At 52.3% G+C, this 26,443-nt stretch overlaps 1 protein-coding gene across 9 annotated transcripts in view; it reads left to right on the forward strand.

The window, feature by feature from the left end:
* Positions 1-7,103: 7,103 nt before the first annotated feature.
* Speg (striated muscle enriched protein kinase) overlaps positions 7,104-26,443 on the forward strand; it is a 56,910-nt gene continuing 37,570 nt past the window's right edge. For 2 of the 9 annotated variants that reach the window (XM_031368085.1, XM_031368086.1), the window contains exons 1-6: positions 7,119-7,637; positions 16,561-16,650; positions 16,733-17,069; positions 19,810-21,116; positions 22,935-23,078; positions 23,592-23,774. In XM_031368085.1, coding sequence (XP_031223945.1) covers positions 7,244-7,637; positions 16,561-16,650; positions 16,733-17,069; positions 19,810-21,116; positions 22,935-23,078; positions 23,592-23,774 — 2,455 coding nt within the window. In that variant the 5' untranslated portion in view covers positions 7,119-7,243. Of the gene's footprint in view, positions 7,638-13,717; positions 14,109-15,072; positions 15,116-15,940; positions 15,976-16,560; positions 16,651-16,732; positions 17,070-17,428; positions 17,591-19,809; positions 21,117-22,934; positions 23,079-23,591; positions 23,775-26,443 lie in introns of those variants that run through there. The other 7 variants (XM_031368081.1, XM_031368080.1, XM_031368076.1 and 4 more) reach the window with 7 other exon arrangements.

Consider the following 26,443-nt stretch of genomic DNA (forward strand, 5'->3'; position numbering starts at 1 on the left):
ACCATTCAGCTTTAAACTCGTGATCCTCATGCTTCGGTCTAAGTACTTTTTAACCCTTTCTTTAATTTGCAGAAGCCAATCCAGGCAAAGTAATGTTGTTCACAGAAGTGCAAAGACAGACTTTTTACTTGAATTTAAAAAAAAAAAAAAAAAAAAAGGGGAGCTGGTGAGATGTCTCAGCAGGTAAGAGCACTGACTGCTCTTCCAAAGGTCCTGAGTTCAAATCCCAGCAACCACATGGTGGCTCACAACCATCCGTAATGAGATCTGATGCCCTCTTCTGGGGTGACTGAAGACAGCTACTTACATATAATAATAATAATAAAAAAAGCTCAGCACTCTTAAAAGAATGTCAAGCCACCCTCCATTCATATGCAGTTCCAATGGAATTCAGCCAGGGCAGCTGTGCTGCCTGTAATCCTAACAGGGGCACACTCAAGAGGTTGGGGCCAGAAGATTTCAGGTTCAAAGCCAGCCTCTGCTTCCTACTGAAGCCCTGTGTGGAAAAAAAAAAAAAGAACAAATACAAACAACACCACCCCAAGAACAAAGGAAATTTTGAGATACTTGAGGAAAATGAGAGGGGAGTATAGGAATTATTGAAGAACAGAACAGAGAAATCAACTGAATAAAACATATAGATCAGTGGTTCTCAGCCTTCCTAACGCTGCGACGCCTTAATACAGTTCCTTATGTTGTGGCGTTCCCCCAACCATAAACTTATTTTTGTTGCTACTTCAATAACTGTAATTTTGCTACTGTTGTGAATCATAATGTCAATATCTGATATTTGACACCCACAGATTGAGAACTGCTGACTTAGAGAGTTTTATTAATAAAAAGGAACCGCCTAAGACGTTAACGGGATAACACAAGTTTCACACACGTATGGGAGGCTGGAGTATGTTTAAGGAGGCATTTCAGTCTACGGGGCAGACTTCGTCAACAGAGGGCTTGGAGACAATCGAGCAGCCTAAAGGTCTGGGGGCAGCGCATGAAACTTATCTCTCTCCCCACTTCTTCCTAAGACATGTTTCAGGTCAAAGAAAGATTTAAGGAATGTGATAAGCCTTTGGACCTGAGGACCCATGTCACTCCCCATGCCATATCTAAGTGACTGAAGAGGTGTGAAAGAATATAAAAATCAAAATGATGGTCGGGCAGTGTTGGTGCACGTCTTTAATCCCAGCACTTGGGAGGCAGAGGCAGGCGGATTTCTGAGTTCGAGGCCAGCCTAGTCTACAGAGTGAGTTCCAGGACAGCCAGGGCTACATGGAAAAACCCTATCTCGAAAAACCAAAAAAGAAAGAAAAAAAATCAAAATGAGGATGAATTCACACAGGTGCAGGTGAATGAATCTAAGGAGGAGTTAAAGTCTTTATCGGTCATCATACAATAGCTTTCCAAAAACTTCCAAAATCCTTTTGGGGAGTGCCGTCTTCCCCCCTCTTTTTTGGATGCACCTCTGTTCCCACTTTCTTTTCTTTCTTTTTTTTTTTTTTTTTTTTTTTTTTTTTTTTTTTTTTTTTTGGTTTTTTGAGACAGGGTTTCTCTGTGTAGCCCTGGCTGGCCTGGAACTCACTCTGTAGACTAGGGTAGCCTCGAACTCAGAAATCCACCTGCCTCTGCCTCCCAAGTGCTGGGATTAAAGGCGTGTGCCACCACCGCCCGGCAGTTCCCACTTTCTTGAAGCAGGTCCATTGAGAAGATCCCCACCACTACCACCTGTGACTCCCCCGCCCCCGCCATTCCTGTCTTCCACATGCTCTAACAGAGTCAGCATTCCAGACAAACGCCTGCAGAACGTGGACTAGAATGACGGTCAATGTCTTTACACGGGACTAGAACGGAAAGCATGAGCAAGGTGCTGTCTACCTTTGAAACTCGAACACGTGTTTCAAAGGTAGACAGTCTCAGAGCTGACTGCTCTGAGAGCCTCTGGGCTGAGGGCCTGCCCTTGGCAGATAAGGCTGCAATGGCAGGGGTCTGGAAGAAGTTTCTAGAGTCCTGCTGTTTCTCCTTCACCCTGAGTGAATTATGAGTGCTCATCCGCTCCATACAGGGCAAAAGGACACATAGGTGTGGGGGGTTGGGGGGGGGAGGAAGAGAGGGTTAGCCTCACTGTCCCAAAATAACAGATCAGATTAGTCCTTAAAGTTGGGGGAGCTGGGGGTTCCAGATTCTCCCAGGGAATCTCTTTCCCAGCCTCATCCCAGCCCATCGTTTATGGCAGCTCTCTGGAGGCTCCTGCATTATGGGATGCTCAGGGGAAAGCATTTCCCTCATTCATGGTCACCTGTATCTATCTACCCCTGCCCCTCCTCAGGCAGGAGCCAAGGCCTCCCTCCACACCCAAAGGGAACATTCCAAGTACAGCTTTTCTGAGCCTGCTCCCATGAGCTAGCAGTGACCCAGGGAATGGACAAAACACACCGTAGAAGGACCACAGCTCACACGACTATGTATCTCTAGAGTCAGCTCTTCCTTGTGCTTCAGCTCCCTATTGCTTCCATGGCAAAATCTCTCCTGGCTCCTTGAGATGCTGTGGGATTTTCTATAAGACTGTACACCTGGAAAGGGACAGGCTTTTAGAGGCTTCCCAGAGGCCAGAGGCCAGACTCAGGCTAGCTGAGTTCTCTCTGACGAGGGGGCCAGGAAGGACTGTAGAAGCAGCTTCATCCCAGAAGGCACTCTCCTGTCCCATCTGTCCACTCTGGCTGAACTCCAGCCCTGGCCTCTGAGGTCACTCCTCCCCTCCTTCCTCTCTCCACAGCTCACTGGGGCACATATGCAAATGAGCCAGTGACCTTTGATTCAATAACGAAAAATGTCAGCTGCCCAAAGACAGTTTTTATCTGTTTTATTCGCTACTATATTCCTCGGACCCCAAAGAGTACTTGGTACCCAGTAGCTACTCGTTAAATATTTAAATACTTCTTGAATGAATACCCACTGGGCATGTGTGTTTACTTTTCTCTATATTAAATATTCACTAGGGAGAGCTGGTGACCCCCACTTCTTCACCAACTCAATGGACATTTACTGAGTTTCCCTTCCACCTTTGTGCATGTAGGATGTCATTAAGATTTTAAAAAAAAAAAAAGAAAGAAAAGAAAAGGAAAAAAAAAAGACTTAGGACTTGAAAGGTGGCTCAGCATTTGAGAACTCTGGCTGCTCAGGAGGAGGACTCAGGTTCAATTCCCAGCATCCACAAAGATGATCACAACCATCTATCGTTCTAATCCCAGGGGATCCAATGCCTCTTCAAACCTCTGTGGGTCATGCACGTGGTATGCAGACATACATTCACAAATACTCATACACATAAACAAAAATAAAATAAAAAAATAAATAAAATCTCAAAAAAAAAAAAAAAAACCCAAACTTTTAAAAGTCTCAGAGGAACCAGGCACACTGGTTTCCTAGCACTTGGGAGACTGAGAAGCATCGTGAATTTGAGACCTGACTGAGCTCCATAGCAACTTCCAGGTCAGCTCCTCAAAACAAACAAGCCAACAAGCTAGGTAAAAATGTTCCTTGGCCCAGAGAGGTGGCATGATCTGCCAAGGTCACACAGCCATCTATAGCACAGGAAGACAGGGCTTCTGGGGCCCAGAGATCGTTCTGTGACACCACAGACTTATGATCAGAAGGCAGGGCAACCTGGCAGAACACACACCCAGCCTGGCGCCAGAATACAGGGCACCGTGAGGCCCAGGCTGAGGGACAGACGCCATATAGCCAACTGTCTTGAGCAACTGGCCTGACAGCAGCCTGACCTTTACAGTTGTCAGCTGGTCCAGCCTGTTCCAGGAGAGGGCGCCAGCCACCAGCAGGGGCCTGAGCCTTCTCTACCCAGGCCCATAGACCCTTGGGAGCAAGTCAAGGTACACCTCTGAATGGACGTAGTAGGCAGGATACAAGCCAAGTTCCAGGCTCTGTGCCAGGGCCTTTTAAATAGTTAATATTCATTTTAATATTTAATATAATTTAATACTATCACAACATAGGTCAGACCGTGTAATTTCTTCTCCTCAAAATCCAGAGATGCCTTCCCATTTTGCTGAGAATAAAAGCACCATGACCTGCAAGATGCTGGGCCATCTGGTCTTTTCAAGCTATATGATCCAGTTTACCCTGATGCCGTGGTTCATTCCCTCCAGCCTTGCTTGCCTTCTGGCTCTTCCCAGTATCTGCCAGGTACATCCACATGGGCTGAAATGGTCCTGCACAGCCCTGTGCATTCTTTCCTTCCTCATCCTTTTAAGACTGGCTCCAGAGCTGCTGTGGCAGCGACTCCAATTACCCTAGATTATTTTTATTTTACTTGTTTGTTTGTTGTTTTATTTAAGAGACAGGCCTTCACTGTATAGCCAAGATTGATCTCGAACTCCCAGTCTTCCTGCCTGCAGCGCTGGGATTACTGGCATGTACAACCACATTGATCCAACCACTCTATCCTAAAGCACACCCCTACCACATTTGTCAACCCCAGCACTTGCTGAATCATCTACATTAAAGTATTTCTCTCCATCTCGGTCCTTACACTTTCTTTGTTGCTATGTCAAATGTCTGTCTTCTCCAGTATAAGCAGCCCCAGGGACTGATATCTATGTCTGTTTTGCTCGTGGCTCTGTTCCTGGTCAACGAAATGATGCCAGCCTCTTAAGAGGAACTCAAGGATGTCTGCTGAAGGAACAAATGCACCCCATGTGTGGCTACTCCCATGCATAGATGAGGAAACCGAGGTTTAGAGATGTTAAGTGATTTGTTCAATGGCACATGGTTTGTTTAGTTAACCAACCAACTAGTCAATGAGACAACAATTACAGACCATCTGCTGCATTCCCTGTAATGGTAAGGCACGGTGTTAGTTAAATGGCTTAGAGTGATGAGGGGTGTATGCATGTGTGTGTGTGAGAGAGAGAGAGAAAGAGAGAGAGAGAGAGAGAGAGAGAGAGAGAGAGAGAGAAAGAGAAAGAGAGAGATAGGCGGTGGTATGTAGGTGTACCACCCATGCATGCATGTGTAGAGGCCAGAAGTTGATGTGTAGCCTCTTCTCTATTGCTCTTCAGTTTAGATTTTAAGACAGGATCTCTCATAGACTCTGAAACATTCTAATTCAAGTAGGCTGGCTAGCTGGCCAGTGGGCCTCTAGGATTTACCTGTCTCTGCCCAGTTAACACTGAGGTTAGAGATAAGTGTCACTCACCAGGATTTTTACATGGCTGCTGGGGACCCAAGCACTGGCCCTCCTGCCTGTACAATGAGCACTTTACCACGGAGCCACCCTCTTCAGTCTGACTGTGAGCTTAAAAACAAAACCAAACATTAGCTATTCCTTTGTTCTTGGTGTTCTGCGTCTTATGCCTTCTCCCACATTTTTTTTTCTTTAAACCCTTTTTAGAATTCAACTTACATTGTGGAATTCAATTCACCATTGGCGGTTGCCAGGGACTGGTAGACAAGGTGTGGCTGACTCCAAAGAGGATGCACACGTGAATATTTAGGGTGATGGAACTGCTTTATATGTTCCTGGGATAGAAAATACACAATTTCATGCATTTGTCAAAAACCGGAGGCCTGCACATCACAAAGAGTCAGCTTTAATGTATGCAAACTACATGAAAAGACATTCCCTGAGGCTCTTAATCTTTATGGACATAATTCAGTGTTTAAATTGTTTCTTCTGTACTGTGCACCTGGGAATGCATGCTCATGCTCTCAAGCACACACACATACATACTTGTGCACACACACACACACACACACACACACACACGCACGCACATTTTGACTTCAGTATCCCAGAATGATTCTTTTATTTAAACAACCAAAAAAAAAAAAAATCAAGAATACTCCTCTTCATCAATGAGTGACCCTGGCTTTCAGCCTTCCTCAGTGTTTATCCCTTAGCTCAAGGTCAGCTCTGGATCTATAAGCGTGTGTGTGCATATGTGTTTGTGCATGCACGAGTGTGTGCGTGCGTGTGTGCCTGTGCGTCCGCGCACGATCATGTGTGTGTGTGTGTGAGTGTGTCTGTGTGTGTGTGTGTGTGTGTGAGTGAGTGTGTCCCCAAGAGGCTTCTCTCTATAGGAAGAGAAGAGCTTCTGCACCATCATCCAAGAGGTCTTCCGTGGGTCTCAGGCTGACCTTTGACCTCTGACCTTCATGTGTAAAGCCTCTCTACCTTGCTCCTTTCCCCACCTTTCCCTGTTGATCTCCCCTTCAGAGTGAGCACGGCTGAGAAAAGTGGGCATCAGGGAAGATAGTGGGGGACTGCCACCCGTGTCGTGTGGCCTAGACACCCCTGTCTTTGCTCCATGTGTGTGTATCCATCCTCCATAGCTTGAGATCAGGCATAGCCCTCCCTCCCCGCCTTGAGAAGGGACTCCTCACTAGCCCAAGCTTCGTCCTCATCCACAGGTCAAGCCTTCCAAATCCCTCTTTTTACAGCTTTGTCCTCATGCCGTCTGTCTGTCTCCCCTTGAAGCTATTGTTGCTGATTGCAGTCCTAGCCAACTACCCTTTCTATAGGTGAGGGCAAATTGAGAGAGGATTAGGGGTCACCTGGCTGGTGAAGGTAGGGTGGTGGCGGTGTAGTGAGCGCAGGACTAACTGGGAGCCAAAAATCCACCTGAACTCCAGACTTTGGGTCTTAGTGCTTACCTGCTGTAATGGAGGTGCCGGGGGAGGCCATTGGTCCGTCTGCTCACCTCCACTAGGGCCTGTTTCTCCATGTGCCTCTCAGGCATCTCCTCTGGACCTTTCCTCTTCTTCTCCACCAGCCTAGTGAGGCTAGGGCGCTGAGGCCTGAAGAAAGGAAGCGGGCCTAAGCCCAGGGGTAATTCGACTCCCCAGATCTCACAAGCTGGGGGGGGGGCGGTGAGGGGGTGACCGACACACCGAGGGGGAGGAGATTCGTTCAGGCCAGCTCTGGCGATGGGGGCATTGGGAGAGAGAGAGAAGAGCCACATGGAGTACAAATCCCCTCCTCTGCTGCCCCCTCCCTCTACTGCTCATTCGCAACCCGAGCCGGGGGCCCTAAAAATAGTCTCCTAGGCGCAATCGCCGGCCGCCCTGGTGACCTTCTGGTTAGCACAGGCCGAAAGCCGGCGGGCAGCAGGAAGGCCGGCCACCGGCCCCACAGGGCTCATCTCTTAAGGCACCATATTCCCTAGGGCGTCCCCCTGGCCTCCCAATTCTAACGTCCCTTGCCCCCCTAGATCAGCTCACAGAGGCCATGCAGAAAGCCCGGGGCACGCGAGGCGAGGACGCCGGCACGAGGGCACCTCCCAGCCCCGGGGTGCCCCCGAAGAGAGCCAAGGTGGGGGCCGGCAGAGGGGTCCTCGTCACCGGGGCTGGGGCCGGGGGGCCGGTCTTCCTGCGGCCCCTGAAGAACGCGGCGGTGTGTGCGGGCAGTGATGTGCGGCTGCGGGTGGTAGTGAGCGGGACACCCCAGCCTAGCCTCAGCTGGTTCCGGGATGGGCAGCTCCTGCCTACACCGGCCCCAGAGCCCAGCTGCCTGTGGCTGCGGAGTTGCGGGGCACAGGACGCCGGCGTGTACAGCTGCAGCGCCCAGAATGAGCGGGGCCAGGCCTCATGTGAGGCTGTGCTCACAGTGCTGGAGGTCAGAGGTAATGCGGAGGTGGGGCCTGCCTAGCAGGGCTGGGGTCACAACGGGTAGAGACAGTTGCCCAGGCTGTGCGATGCAGGTTGCAGTCCCTCACCATCTTCCCCAGATGCTCCATTTTCCCTGCTGTGCTCCCTCTGAAGGGCAGATCAACAGGGAAAGAGGCAAGGAAAGTGTATCAAGGTAGAGATGGCTTCTCACATGACGGTCAGAGGTCAAAGGTCAGCAGCTGGTGGGTCTAGCCTGAGACCCACATAGACCTCTAGGGCAATAGTGTAAAAGCTCCTCTAATCCAACAGAAAGAATCCCCCTGAAGAGAATGGCCCTCTTCTGCTCCAATGACAGACTTGAGACCTAGTAACCAGCCCCTCTCAGATGTGTGTGCTTGTCTGAAACACAGGCCTGTTCTCCTGTTCCAGGCCACATGGGAGGAGATGGCCAGACCTTCTCTCTTCACGATCATCACTGGGACAGGGATGGTGCGGTCAGGACTAGGCAAAAGCAGAAGGGATCAGATGTGTATAAACAGGATCTAGGGTACCAACAGATAAAACTGAGGCTAGACGTAAGAAGTGGCTGTTTGAGAATCCACATGTGTGTGTGTGTTTGTGTGTGTGTGTGTGTGTGTGTGTGGTGTCTCAGGCACTCTGAGTTGTGGGAGGCTCTGCACTCTCGTGGTGTTAATACAAGCGCACAGTCCTAGGATAGATGTGGATGGTGTTGAAAGCCTGTGAAACACATATCTCTATTGAGGTTCCCGGGTGAGTGTTCAGAATGACGTGGAAGGGGGATGCTTTGGGCTCTTGCGAAGATGGAATTCTAGGCTGATGTACTGAGGCAGAAGAGGAGAAGGAGGGGCAGGAGCCTCAGTCTGTTGTAGCTGGTAGGGATGTCAGGCCAGCTAGATTGTCCTTGGGTCAGTGTGGGTTTTTTTTTTTTTTTTTTCAGTGTGGAGGTTTTGTTCAGTTTCCGAGCCAAATGGTTCTCCGAATCAAAAACAGTCTTAGACCTACCAAACTTTGAAAAAAAAAAAGGTTTTTTCTTTTTCCATTCTGAAGGAATCATTTTGGGGGAGAAGGTAAAGGGCTGGGGAACGGGGGGGGTGCCGCTTTTGTGGCCATTTTCTATTTTTTTATTTATTTTTATTTATATGAGTATAGTGCTGCTATTTTCAGATGACACACCAGAAGAGTGCATCCAGTGGTTGTGAGCCACAATATGGTTGCTGGGAATTGAACTCAGGACCTCTGGAAGAGCCGTCAGTGCTCTTAACTGCTGAGCCATCTCTCCAGCCCTTGGTCATTTTCTATAGAGGCATCTCATTCCATTCCATGGTACAATATAAGAGTCAATCTTTGGGATCTGGGGAGGAAGTCCAGGGATAAAAGACCTCGGCGGTGGAGGGGAAGAAAGCTACGTTGGAATGCTATAGGAAGTGGAATTGAGGTGTTGTCTCTGTCAGTGTCTTCTCTCCCCAGCATCACCCTGCCTGTTTCCTAGAGTCTTCTTGTGGCCCCAGGACCCAGGCCTGGCCTACAGGTGTCCAAGGGCAGCTTCCAATTGGCCTAGAAGCTGCCAGTCCAGACTACTTTATTAACCTGGGCCCAGGGGCCGGAGCATGTTCTGGAAAAATTCTGAGCTGAAGGAGTAGATTCTTGTAGTTTTTCATCTACCTGTAGTCTGGAGTAAAAGAAGCTGAAAAACCAACTCTAACGTAAAGATTGAGGTAGATAATAAGAATACAACTTGGAGGAAGGAGAGATGAGGTCAGCAAAGGAAGGGACAGTGGAAGAAAATGGTGGTCATGGTGCTTGTTAGCTGTTGGACAGGTCTACAGAGACCTGTAGCGCCAAGTGCTTCGTTGTCCAGGTGAGAAGAGTGTGGAGCAGAGAGGAGGGAGGTCTGCCTGAGGTAAGGGCTGGTTATGGAATGTCAGGACTGAGCACCCCGTTTGCTTGGTGATCTTGGGCCTTTCTACTACTCAAGATGTTCTAAGAGAAGGAGAGAGGGAGGCAGGGGAGGAGAGGAGCAGGGTCATAGAATTAGTGAATAATCAGTTGACCTGACTTGTCCTCTGTGAAGATGCAGGCATTCTCCCAGCCCCGGCAGGACTGTTTCCTCGCTGCTTTTGAATCAGGGTGGTATGCTAGGCATAGCTAATCGTGGACTGGATACACCTAGACATGGAGGAGACACAGTTTCCTGGCTGGGGCCGTTTTGGTGGGCATCAAGGGTGAACGGCTCAGAGTGAAGAGGCCTTGAGCGCTGTGGGGCCGGGTTTAAAGTCTCTGACATTCACTTTAGACAGGAAGAGAGAGGACTGAGCTGAAGCATGCCACCTTTGAGAACATGTCCGTTTGCACAGACACAAGGTGGCAGAACAGTTCTGCCAGGGGGTGAGGGGTAGGGGTGGCTTTGTTGATGTTGGAGGGTTAACTAGCGGAGTCTGGCTTCTGCCCCTTTTACTGCCCATCCTTCCTGTCCCTTCCTGGACAGCTCTGGGTCCAGAGAAGCTGAGCCAATAGCTCAGCACTGCTCAGACTTCATAGAAAACACTCTTGTTTGGAATCAAGGACACAAAGATGTAAGGGACTGGAGGAAGCCAAAAAGGACCTGGCTACAGACGGAAGGAGCGGTTTCCTGGCCACGAATGCTTTCTGGCTGGGAGAGACAGGGTGATGTGAAGGTTCCTGGCACTTTAGAAGCTTGAGATGTTAGTTCAGGATGGAAGGGTGTTGGCAAGACACTGGAAGGTAAGCCTGCTGCTGGATGGGAGTTTTGTAAGGTGGGCAAACTCAGGTGGTCAAGGTAAACGGTTTAGGGCATTGAAATGGGAACTAAAGGAAGGGAAATGACAGAAATTCAGGATACTAGTAAAATCCTTAAATGTGTTAAGATGTACTATCTTGTTTAACGATTTAACCTTCCAGATCTCCTGATTATTGTTTGGACCTTACTAATATATAAGACAGCTGGGATTCTAATTTTCCCAAGGTTGAATGGCTTGTAAGTGAGGGAGTAGGGTTAGGTCTGGAAAGCTGGGCCTCTGAGTCTGGGTCCTCCATTGCCTGTCCACAGAGAGAAAGGTGAAGGAAAACTAAGCCAAGAGCTTCTCATGCCCACCTTTCTCCTGTCAATATTCCAGTCCTCCTCCACCCGCCTCTAGCATTCTCTCTGGGCATCTTCTCTTTGGAAATATCTGGTTCTCATCCTTACATGGCTCCTCAGCGAGTGGCCAGAACAAATGGTACCCTCAGATCATGGAGCATGTGTGGCTTAAGAGGAGGCAATGGGTACAGAGCGGCTGAGAGAAGGGGCAAGCAGGGGAGGCTGGTGTGTATTAGTTGAAGCTTCACAGCCAGGACCTGAAGAGTGTTTATCAGAAAGGCTGACATTCGGCAGATGACAATGAACCATCCTGGATACTTGAAGGCATGGAAGGGAGAGATAAGAGTTAGATAGATAGGAAGACAATTTAGGCCTGGAAAGAAAAGGAAAAGATCAGAACCTCCAGGAAGGACTGTTCTTAATTATCATCTTTCCCACCTGGACTTAAAATGTCTTTATAAAAAAAATCATGAGAAACTACTGTGGAATTGGAAATGGGAACAGAGTGTCATCGGCCATGTGTGCACATAGCACAGTAAGTGCCAATCAAAGAGAGGAGCAGGGGCCAGAGTGGAACCATAGAGGAACCCTGGGAGGGACAAGAGAGGAGCAGAGAGGCCTCCCCCACTTTGCTGATTAGAGCAAGACCTCCTTGAAGATCTGGGCTGAATGGGGGGTAGTCGCTTCGCCAGCAGTTCCTTGGGAATGAGCCAGGGCAGAACGGAGAAGGAGGAAAGACTGGATAAAAGGAGCTATGCTGGAAGATTCACCTGCTTGCTCCTTACCACTCTTTACCTATTGCTCACAGCTCTGTGACTCGGACCTATGTTTATCAAGTGTCTCCTATGTACCAGTTATCTACCCTTTCAGATGCTTGGAGTACATGACCCAGGGATGGGGGTAGGGAGAATCAAAAACTATGACCTCCTGAACTAGCATGCGGTTCTTTATGACATAGAGACAGACCATATGAGACACCATCCCCTGCACAGTATGAGAGTAACAGAGCTTCACGGAAGGGGGAAGAGAGAAGCCGAATAGAGGAAGGCAGAGGAAAGAAGAATAATGTGTGCCGCCCAGAGGACAGTCTGCCAAGAGATCAGGACAGGCAGGATCCTTTAGAATGTTTTCTGGCTAAGGTGAATGCTATCAGGGTTGACATGAGAAAGTGGCAGACTAGTACAGATGAGGGGTTCAAGCTGTGAGTGAGCACCTTCCAGCTCAGTCCTTCAGCTGCTGCACACACTCAGGACAGGAACACAAGATCCTGCCAGTCACTCTTCAAGCCCAGCTGTCCCATCACTCACGCCTGCTGCCCATTGGTTATTTTTGCTGTGGAATGTGCCAGCCCCTCGGATTCTCCTGGGGAACAGGAGCTCATGTTACCCCCTCTGTCCACTCAGCTCCTCCATCTGTGAGCTGCTGTGTTTGGGGCAGGGGGTGCCTAGGGTCCTCTGGCTGGAACTAGCATGAGCAGACAAGTGTACTATCTTAATGTACACCCTTAAACATGCGTCTCCATGTGTACCATTGACCACTGGTGGGCTGAGAGACAAGAATGTATGTAGCCAGAATGTAGAAAAAGAGACCTTAAGCCCCCTCAGATATGGTGGCACATGTCTTTAAACCCAGTACAGAGAGGCTGAATTTGAGATCAACCATGTCTACATAATGAGCTCCAGGCCTACCAGGGCTATATAAAATGAGAGCCTATTTCAAAAGAAAAACCAAATAATACTAATTAAAAAGGGGGTCTCAAATGTAAACAACTACAGGAGCTACATAGAAACAAAGAAAGAAACAAACAAACAAAAACAAGATAGGAATTGCTGTCAGCAACTGAATGTAAATGTGTTGTCTCACCCTAAACCCAACCAAATCATTGGGTCTGTGTCTGAATTTATTTCACTGCCAAGGCTTTAAAGCAATAAGGTCAGGAGACTCACCAAAGAACTAGCATGTGGTTCTTTATGGCATAGTGGTCAATAACCTAGTTAGAAAATCCAGGTTCCCTCAATTTATTAGCTCTGTGACTTGGGACAAGTAATGGCTTTGTGGGACAAGTAATTGCTTATGGGGATTAAATGAGTTCATCACACAAAGTCTTCAGCATAACTTAGCCCAGTACAGACCGGGAAGGTTGTACTTGTTACTGTAGTCAGAGCTGGGACGGAGACCACCCAGAGCATGCTGGGATGGAGACCACCCAGAGCATGCTGGGATGAGACCCTTATTGATACAAGTTCTCTTAGCTCCAGCCACTGGTCAGTTAAACAGGGATGGGATGGGAATACTCCTAGGAGTTTCAGGCTCCTGGCTTTGTTTTGAATGAGCTGGCACTTGTAAAGTGCCAGGCCCTTGGCAAATGCTAATGAAACCTAGCTACATTATTATAAGGAAAGGAAGCTGGGACTGTATTTAGACACAGTGTGTGTGCATGGTGCTGAGTAAGGTGGGTTGGTCAGTAGTGGGGGGACACACCAAAAATCTTGTTAAGTAGCTCACTTATGAGCTGACTAACATGAGTTGACTTTAATTATTAGGAATTATCTATTAGCCACCTTTGCCCACGTCGGAGTGTGTTTGTGTGTGTGTGTATGTGTGTGTTTGGGTGGATGGGTGGACAGACAAACGGATGGATGGATGGAAGGTGACATCACAGGAACATGCAGAAATTAGAGCCAAGAGAGGCAAGCCCCTTTTTGAGGAGCCTGGGTCCAAGACAACCCATAGTCCCAACCCAAGGACCTTTGCGCTGAGCCTGACCTAGGCGCCCCCACCCGGTGCTGTACCGTGAGGTGAGACGGGTGCTGACAGTGTGCGTGTGCGCATGTTTGCGGGAGTACGCCAGCGAAGATGCTGCTGACCTTCCCTAGCCAGCCTGCAGGAGGAAAGGGGATGCGGCAAGGAGGCCGCCTCCCGCTGCCTACGAAAGTGGCCTGAACTAAAGGCTACAGCACCCTTTTCTGTGCCTCAGTTTCCCCATGTGCCTGGGGCCCGAAAGGCAGATGTGGGGTGGGGGTGCGGGCTCTCAGCGTCGGGAGGTGTTTCGTGGGAGAGCTGGAAAGCAGGCGAGTGCTGTCCCAGGGTGGGCAGAAGGGCTGGAAAGGGAAGGGTCGCCAGGTGGGGCGCAGGCTGGCGGAGAAAGGGCGGGCTCTGGGCACCGCCGTCTTCATCTCACCCCCACCCCGGCTCCCGAGGCCCGGCGGCTCCTTCCGCCACCCGCGCCGGCTCCTGCCCGCTCCCCAACTCGCCCCCGGCCCCGCCTCCGACTCCGCCCCGCCCCCGCCTGTCCCCTCCTCGCCCGGCCGCCGGCCCGGCCCCCTCCCCCGCCATGAAGAAGCTGTGGGTGAAGAAGCGTTTCCAGGTGAGGGCTCCGGGGGCGGGCGGCTCCGGGTGGGGGCAGGAAGGGCTGGGCGCCCCGAGGGAGGGCGGGTCACCGCGGCTGGGCCCAGGGGAGGGGGCGATGAAGAGTAGCGTTGGCCCCACCCCAGCCCTGCATAGTGGGAGCGACGGGCCCAGCACGTTCCTGGGGAGGGGGCACCCTGACCGGCGACTGGAGAGCGCAGGCCCCTCCCCGCGCTGAAGGGCAGAAGCCCCCATCAACCCCAGCCCCCTTGACCCCTGGAGGGCCGGGTTGCAGCCTCAGCATGTAGCGCCCACTGGCTGCTTTGCCATCTTACCCACATCCAGCCCTGGCCTCAGTCCCCGCCCGGCTTTTCCTGGGCCCCCCACTCTGCAGCCTTCGGTATTCCGGAGATCCTGAAAGCAAAGCGCATGGATCCGCGCTGAGCTCCATAAATTTCCCCGAGCTCTGTCCTCTATGTCCTGGGGCCTCCTTCCTGCATTAGGGAGACGCTGGCTTTTGAGCGATAACTTTACCCTTTGCTAGCCCCTATCCTGCCTGCTTGACACCTCCCCCAGGTATCTGCCTGCCCTTCCCCGCAGCGGGAATCCGTGTCCTCGGCCCTCCGTCTCTGTTAATTCTTAGCGTCCCCACATCATCTTCCCTCAGTCACGCTGACTTCCTTGTCTCCTCCCTTGTATCTCTGGGCGTGCTGCTCTGACCCCAGGCCGAGTCTCTGTCCCTTAGGAAGTACCAGGGTTTGCTCTACTACCTCGCTTCCTTCCCCAGCTCCTTCCCAGAGCCCAGCTGGATACCCTAGAGAAAGGAGAGCTGAGCCATTTATGACTAGGGCAACCAAGTGGTCTCTGTGTCCTGGCCCCCGGTAGTGCTCCTGTTTGATAATAGCAGATTGGAATGAGAGGTATATGGTGGGCTCAGGAGCAAGCCTCCCCCTCACCAACTCATTCTGGCTTTTCTCTTTCAGAAAACTGGCCATTCCCGCCGGGCCTTTGGCCGTCTTACCCATGGTGCGTGGACTTCTGGCTGCTGTAGCCCATACCCGCTTCTCTTCTTGGTCCATGTCCCTTCATGAGACATTATGGCCCTGAAGATAGCCCATGAGACGTAGAACCCCCTCTCCATCTATCCACCCCCCAAGAAGGACCATTATTCTCTGCAGCAGAGAAAAGCCCTAGTGTTTGGGAAGGGGCTCCTTAGCACGCCCACCGTGGGCCTGGGCTCTCTGTTGTCCATCTGTGGGGCCAAGTGCCATGCCTGGCAATGATTACATGGCCACTGCTTGTTTTGGTACTCAAAGGGAAACTGAGGCACAGAACATGATAGACTCTAGGATGCTGAAAAATGCCCAGTGATCTTTATTCCTAACCTAACCACAGCCTTTTTTTTTTTTTTTTTTTTTTTTTTTTGAGGACCATTCAGTAGTAGAGAAATTCCTGGGGGAAGATGGCTGCCACAGCCCAGTGCAGACAGATGGGAATGTATTAGTAAGGAAGGGTCAAAATACAGTGCGCAGTGCAAATGCTGAGTCTGTGGCTAGGCACAAGTGTGTGTGTGTGTGTGTGTGTGTGTGGCTAGTGAGAGTATCAGTAAGTGCTTAGGGTACCAGAACCACTGGGCAGTTGAGATGACAACCCAAGCATATGTTTTCCCAGTGTTGGTACATTGGGGGGGGGGGTGTCTCCCTCTCCTCCCCATTCCACAGAACATCTCTGGTATCCCTGGACAGCAGGGCCCCTCATGCCTCCCTATGTTCTGCCTGCCTTTCATGCCCCGTCCCACAAACACTCTGATAACTGTCTGTCCACATCTCTCTCCTGCTGCTCCTATGGAAGCGAAGTTTTCCGCTCCTGCAGAAAGCAAAGTTACGGTAGGAAGCTGGCTCCTGCCCTAGCCCCTCACTCCCTTCCCCAACCCAGTCTGGGCTTCTCACACTGCCTCAGTTACACCCTGATGCCTTCCGGCTGGTTTGGGGTTCAGGACAGCCTGGTCCTGCTGTTGGTTGCGTGCCTTGACAGTACAACTCTGAGGTGACTCCTCTTTGTTCCCGGGATACTGGAACCTAGACTTTTGAGCCCTGTGAGTTAGGGCCTTGTTATGTGGGATGCTGCTATTCAAGACCTTAAGCTGTTGTGGACATGGTGAGGGTGGATGAGGCCCTGGTAAGCCATTAAGTGGGTGGGGGATGGCTTATTTGAAAGGGTCCATGGAAGTAAGGGTGAGCATCCGAGGATGAGTGGTCCAGAGATGGAGCCAGGGCACCAGCATGGGAGGGGCTACCTTAAGCTTCCCAGGCTGGACAAGGGGATGTCAGGAGCAAAAGAGAGTAGATTGGGTACTGGAACTCTCCCTGTGGTTAAGATGGAACTTGCTGTGGGGGAGGCAGGAGGCGACTAGGGAAGAGTTGGAGGCATAGGGAGGAGGTCCCTGCCCACACAGACCCCTTCTTATCCAGACTCGGAGACTGCTGAGGATGACATCAGCGATGTGCCGGGGACCCAGCGCCTGGAGCTTCGGGATGACAGGGCCTTCAGCACCCCCACGGGTGAGCTTTCTGGGTGCTCCAAGAGCAAGCAGACTGGCTTTCTACAAAGGGTGCCTCTGCCTCACTGTGCTCCTTTCTTTAGGGGGCTCTGACACCCTGGTGGGCACCTCCCTGGACACACCCCCGACCTCCGTGACAGGCACCTCAGAGGAGCAAGTGAGCTGGTGGGGCAGCGGGCAGACGGTCCTGGAGCAGGAAGCGGGCAGCGGGGGTGGCACCCGCCCCCTCCCAGGCAGCCCAAGGCAAGCACAGACAACCGGGGCCGGGCCACGGCACCTGGGGGTGGAGCCGCTGGTGCGGGCATCGCGAGCTAATCTGGTGGGCGCAAGCTGGGGGTCAGAGGATAGCCTTTCGGTGGCCAGTGACCTCTATGGCAGCGCATTCAGTCTGTACAGAGGACGGGCGCTCTCGATCCACGTGTAAGTAATTGCCTCGCCTGGGTCCACACTGTCTCATGTCACCATGCTGTCCTGTGCGGTCCCATCACTGCTCCACCAGCCTCCACCCTGGTCTTCTCTGCCTCATCCATCTCTGTGCCCTCCATTCCCCACTGCTTCCACGCCTAGGCTTGGCTACATTCTCTCCCCACACCACTCCCACCCACGGTCTCCTCTCCCACCCGTGCTGGCTCACAGTGCCGTCTTCGTGGTCTTGTGGACCCCCTCTGTCCCTTCCACGTCTCCTCTAAGAGCTCCAGTTTGCCAGGGCCTCTCTCCTGCCTCGCCCATGTAGGCTCCAGCTATCCTAGGATCCCCCCCCCACTCGAGGCCCCCTCCGTGCCTGCTGTCTCAGCAGCTGCTGCCTTTTCCTTTGCCTGCACATTCCTGTTCCCATGTGGGCCTTTTTCTGGGAGGAACAGAACCTCTCTGCACAGCAGCTCCCGGGAGAGCAGGAGAGAGCAGGGGAACGAGACAGCACCCAGGAGAGAGAAGAGAACGAGGTGGTCAGGGGCAGCTGGGACAAGGGGCTTGCAGAGCATGTGGGCTGTAGGGAGGTGGGGGGGGGTGCTGGGAGATGAGGATGGGGTTGGAAATAGGGAGCAGTAGGGGAGGGGGGAGGGCTGGAATAGCAGTGGTAGGGGGTGTGAGGATCTCATGGACCACACCTGAAGATGGGTCCATGGCCGGTGTGGAAAGGGGATGGATGACACGTGGAGGTGTTGGAGTGAGGTATTGAAGCCATTTTTGGAGAGTTGAGGGATGGCAGAAACCCCTCCCGGTAGGGGGTGGGGTGGCGGTTGCTATGCCAGAAGTGGAGAGTGGCTGATGATAGATAGACATGATGGGGGCATCTGGGGAACTGAAAGGGGGCTTGATTTGTGATGGGTGTGGGTGTCAGGTGGACATATGGAGGTTAAGCAAGGTGTCCTAGTGGGTTGTTCAAGAGGGTGCTTGGAATGGTTGATGAAGGGCAGGCGAGAGAGGCCTAGGTCAGGGCAGGGGCCTTGGGAGCTCCTTTGCTTATCTTAGTGCCTTTATCAGGCACTCCTTCCCTGCCTTTCTTTCCCAGGCCCTAGCCTGAGCCTGGAGTTGCTATGGCAACTTCAGAGGAACCCATTTCCTTAGTGATATCTGTGGTACCAAGTCTGGCCTGGAGCTAGAAGCTGCCTGCCAGCAAGAGGTCTCCTCTGCTGTCCCCAATTCCTCTTCAGGCTTCACCCAGTTCCCAGAGATCATTCCTTAAGGCCTCTCCCCTCCCCCCTGCATCGTTTCTTTACTGCCTCCTTGCTGGCATCCCCGCCCTTACCCCTTCCTTCTCTTCCAGGCAGGGGGTGGGTCTACAGAGTGGGTGGTGACTCAGGTAGTCTAAAATATCCTTACATTGAAGCAGGCAAAGAACTTAGGCTCCTGGATGGCACTGAACTATTTCTTCTCCTTCCTGTGTTCCCAGAAACAGAGACAGTTGGACAGGGGCAAAGGCTTAAGGATCAGGCCACCTGTGTTCTGTCCCTAGCACCAAGTCTTAGCGGCCACCATGGGAGGGCACTGGATCTCCTTGAACCAACCTCAAGTTTATTTATCTGTAAATGGGACAGTATCAATTGTTCTGTTGAGGGACTTGTGTAAGGGTTTTTTTTTTTTTAAGCTCATTGTAAGTGAAGCCTTAATTCATGCCTGGCACACACTAAGTATTCAATGAGCATGCTCATAAGTTTTCAGCTCTCTCTAATGTGTCAGGTATGATCACAGCTCTCAAATACCTTTTCTTGCCAATCTTCCTGCATAGCATGCTCTTTCCCCATCCACATAGGGGAAACCAAGGCCCAGCTCCTGGGTACCCAAATGCTGTTTGATGAGAAAGGTACTTTAGGTTGACAGGCTTCCTCCTTCCTCATCTCCCCCACTCTTTGTTCAATCCCACTTGGTAGTTATTTCTGAGCAGGGCTAATTCTGAGGGAGGACTTCCGTGCTTCTCAGAAGGGTTTCCAAGGACTCAGATTCCCAGCCCCCCCCCCCCCCCCCCCCCCCCGAGAGGGGTATACAGAAACCTATAGTATGAGGAAACTGATCAAGAGCTATGGGAGTCTGGATGTTCCATTCCCAGAGACCCCAGGTGCCATATGCAGTGTCCAGCGAGAACCTATGGGTGCTGGTGTTAAGGAATGGACTCAGGTCACACCACAGGGATAAGATACTGCTCCCTAAAGGAGAGTATCTGCCTAGTCAGGAGGCAATTGCTCACTATGAAGGACAAGTATCCTGTTCAGACTGGGTAGGGCTCCTGTGGGGACCAGCTCGGGGCAGGAATGAGTAGCAGGCACATTCCTGAGAGGAGCCCCTCCCCACCCAGCCCTTGTGTTTTCCCTTGCCATCTCATCTCTGGGTCCTCCTCAGCGCCATTTCTTCCTCTCCCCTCGAGCTCAGTTCTTGCTGTGTCCCACCCAGCTTCCAGGACTGGGGGAGGGGGCTGGCCAGAACCCCTGGGGGTTGAGTCTGTATTTGGACCCAGCCAATAGCCCAGTCTTCTAGTGCATGAGCCGCTGGCCTCTCCCCAGCACCTGCTCTGGCTGTGCCCTCGAGGGGGTGGGGCAGGAAAATCTGGCCCTTGTCACCCTGAGCCTACCCAGCATGCACCACTGCTCAATCCCTCTCACAAGCTAGGGGGTCTAGGAGGGAAGGCCCCCTGAGTCCTCCACCCCTCTCGGCCTTGGTTCTGCAGCAGCATTCCTCCGAGTGGATTGCGCAGAGAGGAGCCTGACCTTCAGCCTCAACCAGCCAGTGATGCCCTTCGTCCACGCCCTGCCCTTCCACCTCCCTCCAAATCCGCTCTGCTCCCCCCACCATCTCCTCGGGTGGGAAAGAGGGCTCTGCCGGGATCCAGTGCCCAGTCCCCAGCTACTCCCACTTCGCCGCATCGGCGTGCTCAGGAGCCCTCGCTGCCTGAGGACATCACCACCACAGAAGAGAAGCGAGGGAAAAAGCCTAAGTCATCCGGGCCGTCTCTGGCGGGCACGGTGGAGTCCCGGCCCCAGACGCCACTGAGCGAAGCTTCGGGTCGCCTGTCTGCACTGGGCCGCTCGCCCCGGCTGGTGCGCGCGGGCTCCCGCATCCTGGACAAGCTGCAGTTCTTCGAGGAGCGGCGTCGCAGCCTGGAGCGCAGCGACTCGCCGCCAGCGCCCCTGAGGCCCTGGGTGCCCCTGCGCAAGGCTCGCTCGTTGGAGCAGCCGAAGTCCGAGGGCGGCGCGGCGTGGGGCACACCCGGGGCCTCGCAGGAGGAGCTGAGGTCACCTCGGGGCAGTGTGGCAGAGCGGCGTCGCTTGTTCCAGCAAAAGGCAGCCTCGCTGGACGAGCGCACGCGACAACGCAGTGCAACCTCAGACCTCGAGCTCCGCTTCGCCCAGGAGCTGGGTCGCATCCGCCGATCTGCATCGCGGGAGGAGCTGGTGCGTTCGCACGAGTCCCTGCGTGCCACGCTGCAGCGCGCCCCATCCCCTCGGGAGCCTGGCGAGCCCCCACTCTTCTCCCGGCCCTCCACACCCAAGACCTCACGAGCTGTGAGCCCGGCTGCCACCCAGCCGCCTCCTCCCAGTGGCGCGGGCAAATCTGGGGACGAGGCTGGGAGGCCCCGAAGCAGAGGGCCAGTGGGCAGGACTGAACCCGGGGAAGGCCCGCAGCAGGAGATCAAGCGTCGGGACCAATTCCCGCTAACCAGGAGCAGAGCCATCCAGGAGTGCAAGAGCCCAGTGCCGCCCTTCACCGCGGATCCCCCGGAGAGCAGGACAAAAGCCCCCTCCGGTCGCAAGCGGGAACCCCCTGCTCAAGCGGTGCGCTTTCTGCCCTGGGCCACTCCGGGAGTGGAGGACTCTGTTCTGCCCCAAACCTTGGAGAAGAACAGAGCGGGACCTGAGGCTGAGAAGAGACTTCGCAGAGGGCCTGAGGAGGATGGTCCCTGGGGGCCCTGGGACCGCAGAGGGACCCGCAGCCAAGGCAAAGGTCGCCGTGCTCGGCCTACTTCCCCCGAGCTCGGTAAGAGCACAGAGAGGTCTGAGAATGTCCCCTGATACCGGTTGAGAGAGCCCAGGAAACAGCAAGACTGCTTGGAGGTGGAAGCTGATTTTGTGGCTTCTAGCTTTGACACAGGCAAGGGATTGGAGGGATTGGAGTCAAGGTACCATGTTAGGATCTGGCTACTGCTGAGGTGCAATGTGAGTGTGCTCCTTAGCGCAGAGATGTGAGCAAAGCCCGGGTATCTGCTGTAGGGCCTCCCTGGTTCCGTGGACTGCTAGGCAGTGGGGCCAAAGATCAACAGCTGAAGGAGGCGCTGGCTGGAACCTAAGGCGTTCTCATCCCACCTCCTCTCTCTGCCGCCCCGCCCCTCCGCATCCATTTGTGGGAACAGGCAGTCTAAAATTCTTGAAAAAAAAAATTGGAAGGGTCCCTAACGCTTTACTCTGTCGCCTCCCTCACGCCCTAACTCCAGCATGGTTTCCTTACCCCTTTGTGGCCACACGAGGCCACCCTCACCTTCTAGCTTCCCCTGTCCCATCCTTGCATCCTGCCTCACTGAGTCCTATGGATGACATCACCCACAGAATCCTCCTATCCCTAACGCCCTGCTGCTTTCTCCCAATGTGTCCCAGGTCCTGCCAGGACCTGCATTATTGCACTTACCACCTTGTAACTTGCTCCATCAAACTTATTTTTCATCTGTGTGTCAGCCCCTCAGAATCTTTAGACATGTATAGGGCCCCTCCATCGTACATACCACAATTACTGTGCTCCCACAACAGTGTGTCCCAGATGTTGGGTCAAATAGACCTAGAGAGATGTTACTTCCTTTCTGTCTGGATACCAGCTGTGCAAAGCATCGAATGCTACCCTGCCATCTTCCCCATAACAAAGCTGAGGCTCAGAGAGATGAATCTCGTTTGTTGAGGGTAATATAGTTAAGAAGACAGGGATCCTGGGGTCCTTACTGCCCTTGCGGCTGCCTACATTGTCCATTATCTAGCTGATACAATGTTAGAGGTAGAAAATACCAAGGGAGGAGCTGGAGGGAGGGAGGAGTTAGAGGGAGAGAAAGCATTTGTCTAGGATGCCCGAGGCTCTGAGCTCAACCTCCAGCATGCATTCAGAAGATACCTAGCGAGATCCACAACAGTGTGGTCTTTATCTCTCTGTGTAGTATCCTGTAAGCAGGCGCCACATCTTATTTCCTGTTGTATTCCTGGTACTCTGCACTCAGGGAAGGATAGTGTTACTGTCTGCTGAAGGGGCAGAATCAAAGCTGATTTTCCTAGACTATCTGATCTCTATCTCTGTCTCTTTGGGGAATCTAGTGGACTTACATGTCTGACTATCTCCCTGCCCTAGCCTGCCACATTTCCTTGTGAACCTACCATTGCTGTTTAGGTCTTAGGTGACTAGTAGCTTGTTCTCTGTCGACTGGTGCTTAGTCTTGTGGCCCCTAGAGTGCTTTCAAAGATCTGCCAGGACTTACAAAATGGCCAACTCATGTGAAGACACCCACAGCACATACCACCGCCCTCCGGTGCCTGCAGTAATTGGGAGTGAGGTTTGGCCCCTGCCACCTTGTTCTGATTAAGAACATTTGCTCCGGCTTCCCCTTCCTTTGTCTCAAGACATGAGAGAGAGAGAGAGAGAGAGGCCTTTACTTCCTGTAGACCCCTAAGGAAGTAAAGTTCTAGAAACCCCTCATGCTGGGTTTTGGTTTTCTAGGATTCTGTACTGCCAACATCCCCTCTCCCCACAAATGTCCCCCCAATGTCCCCCCAAGTTTCATGCCCCCCTTACCCTCTCTACCTCTGCTCCTGTGTCTGGCAGAGTCTTCGGACGACTCCTATGTGTCCGCTGGGGAAGAGCCCCTGGAGGCACCAGTGTTTGAGATACCCCTGCAAAACATGGTGGTGGCGCCAGGAGCTGATGTGCTACTTAAGTGTCTCATCACCGCCAACCCCCAACCCCAAGGTGAGCTGCAGGGAGGACTGGGGGCTGGTGCGTTGTGGTGGGGGGTATGTGGTGTGGGGACAGGATAGGTTTCCTGGAAACCTCTTACTGCATGGTGGGGAAAGAGGAAAATTGTCCGTCCATGGGGCTGCTTTGGCTCGGGTGTATTCTGGAAGATTGTCCCCTACCTCCCCAGCTCAGAGGTGTGGCAGCCTGAGCTTCAGGAGTGAAGGCAGCTTCCTCAAAATTCCCCCAAGGGAAGAAGGCTGAAGATGTATTTTGTTGGTGGGGTGCTTGCCTAGCATCCACAAGGTTCTGAGTTGGCCTTACAGCGTTGCATGATATGGTGGAGCATCCTTAATCCCAGCTACATAGTGAGCCTGGGCTACATGAAACCCTGTCTCACTTAAAAAAAATTATTTAAAAGTATTGGAATGGAAAAAACAATAAGCTGGACTCCTGTGGGATGGGGGCAAGGATGAGAGCTCCCAGCAATGCCTTTGTGGCCAACTGGTTCTTCCTCCTTCCCCACAGTGTCCTGGAAAAAGGATGGGTCCATGTTGCATAGTGAGGGTCGTCTTCTCATCCGGGCTGAAGGCGAGCGGCACACACTGCTGCTCAGAGAGGCCCAGGCTGCCGATGCTGGGAGCTACACAGCCACTGCCACCAACGAGCTGGGCCAGGCTACCTGTGCTTCTTCACTGGCCGTGAGACCTGGTAGGGAGACTTCCAGAGGGGTCCTGGTTGGGGTGAGCCGTGGATTCTTCCTGGTGAACATGACGGTATGGGATCCGAGTCTTGCCTTCACAATGTGCGCAATCCTCCCTTGTGCTGGGTCTGACTCCCTGGAGGAAGCAGTTTAAGTGATCATAGTCTCAGGACAGGGGTACTCTCATTCAGAAAAATCCATGACGTTGGCCAAACTCATCTTTGAACATCCTAACGAGCAGTGGTTCTCAGCTTTCCTGATGTTGCCTCCCTTTAATACACCTCACGATATGATGACGTCCCCAATAATATTTGTATTGCTACTTCATAACTGTAATTTTCTACTGTTATGAATCAAAATGTAAATATCTATGTTTTCTGATGGTCTTTGGTGATCCTGTAAAACAGCCATTTAGACTCCAAAGGGGTTGAGACACACAGGTTGAGAACCACTGCTATAATGGTATCTCTGAATGGGGTCTTGTGGAAAAACCAATTGTCTGTGAGTCAATGAGACTAAGAATGATTTATTTCAAAGGATTTAAGAGACACCAAGAGCTTCTGAGATCCATCTCTTCCCAGAACAAGAAGAAAATAGAAAGTAACAAAGAATCCAAGTGCTCCAGCCCTACAGAGGCAGCACTGAGAATACCACTCAGTGTCTCAGTGCTGGCCATGCTGAGGCTGCCCTGTCTATTCTTTACAAAGGCCCTCACTTAGTGCCAGGCTACTTCCTTTGAGTTTCAGCCCAGTATCTCTCTGGTTCAGGCAGGGCTGGACTAGTACCTATGTGCATGGCAATTCTACTCATTTAGGTGGTTACGTCTAACAATGTGCTGATCTTGGGTGGTGGGGAGGACAGGGGCAAGGTGTTGAAGCAGGAAAAGGTGATGGTGAGACCCTCGGATGCTACCAAACGGATGTTTCCAATGGGTGTCCAAACTCTCTAGAAGGCCAGAGCTCAGAAAACAGTGTTCTGGGAAGCTTGATCTGAGGCTCCACAGCCCTGGAGGAGGCTGGGAGTCAGTACGTTTCATGTCCTGCCTTTCTTTCATTTAGTGTTGCAGAGACAAGTGTGGAGTCCATGGATGCACATGCCAGAGCTTTAGCCCTTAATGCATTCCCAGTTGGGGAATTCTTGGTGGACTCTGGTGTCAGCCTTTGGGCTTCGTTAGCTCCTTTGGTGGCATGCCTGACTTGTGGTCTTTTTTCCTTCATTCCACATCTCTCCCTGGAGCTGTTTGAGGCTTTCTTCTCTCTCCTTATCCTCCCACTACGCTGAATCATGCCCACCCGTCCACTTCCTGCTTCCATCCTTCCATCACTCCTGGGATCTGGCCTCTGACTCAGCTCCCAGCTCTCCTATGGGCCCCAGGCCTGGCTCCAGAACTCCAGTCAATACCTGGCTTGGGCTGAGAGCTGGCAAGGGGCGGGGTATGAGGTGCTCCAATCCTGGCTGGTGGCCACCTGGGAGCCATTTAAGGTTTGGAAAGCAGCTTGGGGCACGGCAGCTGTCAACACTTGACTGGGAGCTCTGTGTTTGCCACGTTGAACCTCCCGAGCTTTGGTTCCCTCATTTGTAAACCAGAGATAATTATACCATCCTCACGGATGGAAGCGAATGTGCGAATGAGCTTTATGAACTGTAAAGCTGTAGACAAATGTTAGTTGTTAGCGTTTGAGGGCGATGTTGTGCACATGAGCTCAGCTTTCCCATGAGGATCTGGAAAGTGCCGCGTCCTTCCCTGCCCTTTTCTTCATACTGTCTGTGCCTTGGGGTTTCCACTGCTGTTCTTCCAGAGCCCTCTGTCTAGACCCTCTGTGCCCTCCAGCCCCTGGATCCTTATCTCATCATGGCATCTCTGTGCCTGCTTTGTCCTGGGCAGCCAGAAAACGTTCATTATGTCATTAGGCCATACCAAGCATCGCCGCAGCAGGCCCCATAAGTCAGACTGGCTCCAGGGCCCAAGAGGCTGACAGGCAGGGCCAGACTCTGCACTGGTTGTGGAGCAAGCTGACTCTCTTACCCTACAAGGCACTGTTTGGTCTAGAGTGGTTGGATGGAGGCCACGGAGCCCAGAGAGTAGCTGGAGCAGGGGGAACCAGTGGTGGCAAAGACACTGGCAATAGAGGGGGGTCCTAGACCAAGTGTCTGTAGGTAGTGATGATGGGGTCGTTCGGCTGTGAGGGTACAGGGGGTATGTAGAGGGAAATGGCACTGTCTTGTGGGAAGAGAACTCTATTGAGCCACTGACCTTTCTTACTACCTCCCAACCCTTGCACCCAGAGCCATGGAAACCAGGCTGGGTGTCCAGTGTGCCTCAGGGGTAGCCACTCCATCAAGGGCCTGCTTTTGAAAAGCCACAGGTGTCAATTCTTGGTTGGGAACCACAGTAACCAGGACCCAGGCATCTAGAGAATATAGCCATTGGCCTGGGAAGGCAGCCCTGCCCTAGCCCCGAGTCAATTTCACCCACTGAGTAACCCTAAGTGGGGTATACATGGGGGGGTGTCTCTGGTGTGTGAGGGGAGTGCCTAACTGATGTGAAGCTTCGGATAGCTGCCACATCGGCCCCACAAGCCTCCGCTGAGTACCTACTGATGCCAGGTGCCCTGTCTCTGAGCTTTTGCTTCTGTTTGCAGAGTGTCATGTATTTTTTTTTTTTTTTTTTCCCCAA

This window comes from Mastomys coucha, unplaced genomic scaffold (assembly GCF_008632895.1).
Source record: "Mastomys coucha isolate ucsf_1 unplaced genomic scaffold, UCSF_Mcou_1 pScaffold14, whole genome shotgun sequence".
Classification (NCBI taxonomy): Eukaryota; Metazoa; Chordata; class Mammalia; order Rodentia; family Muridae; genus Mastomys; species Mastomys coucha.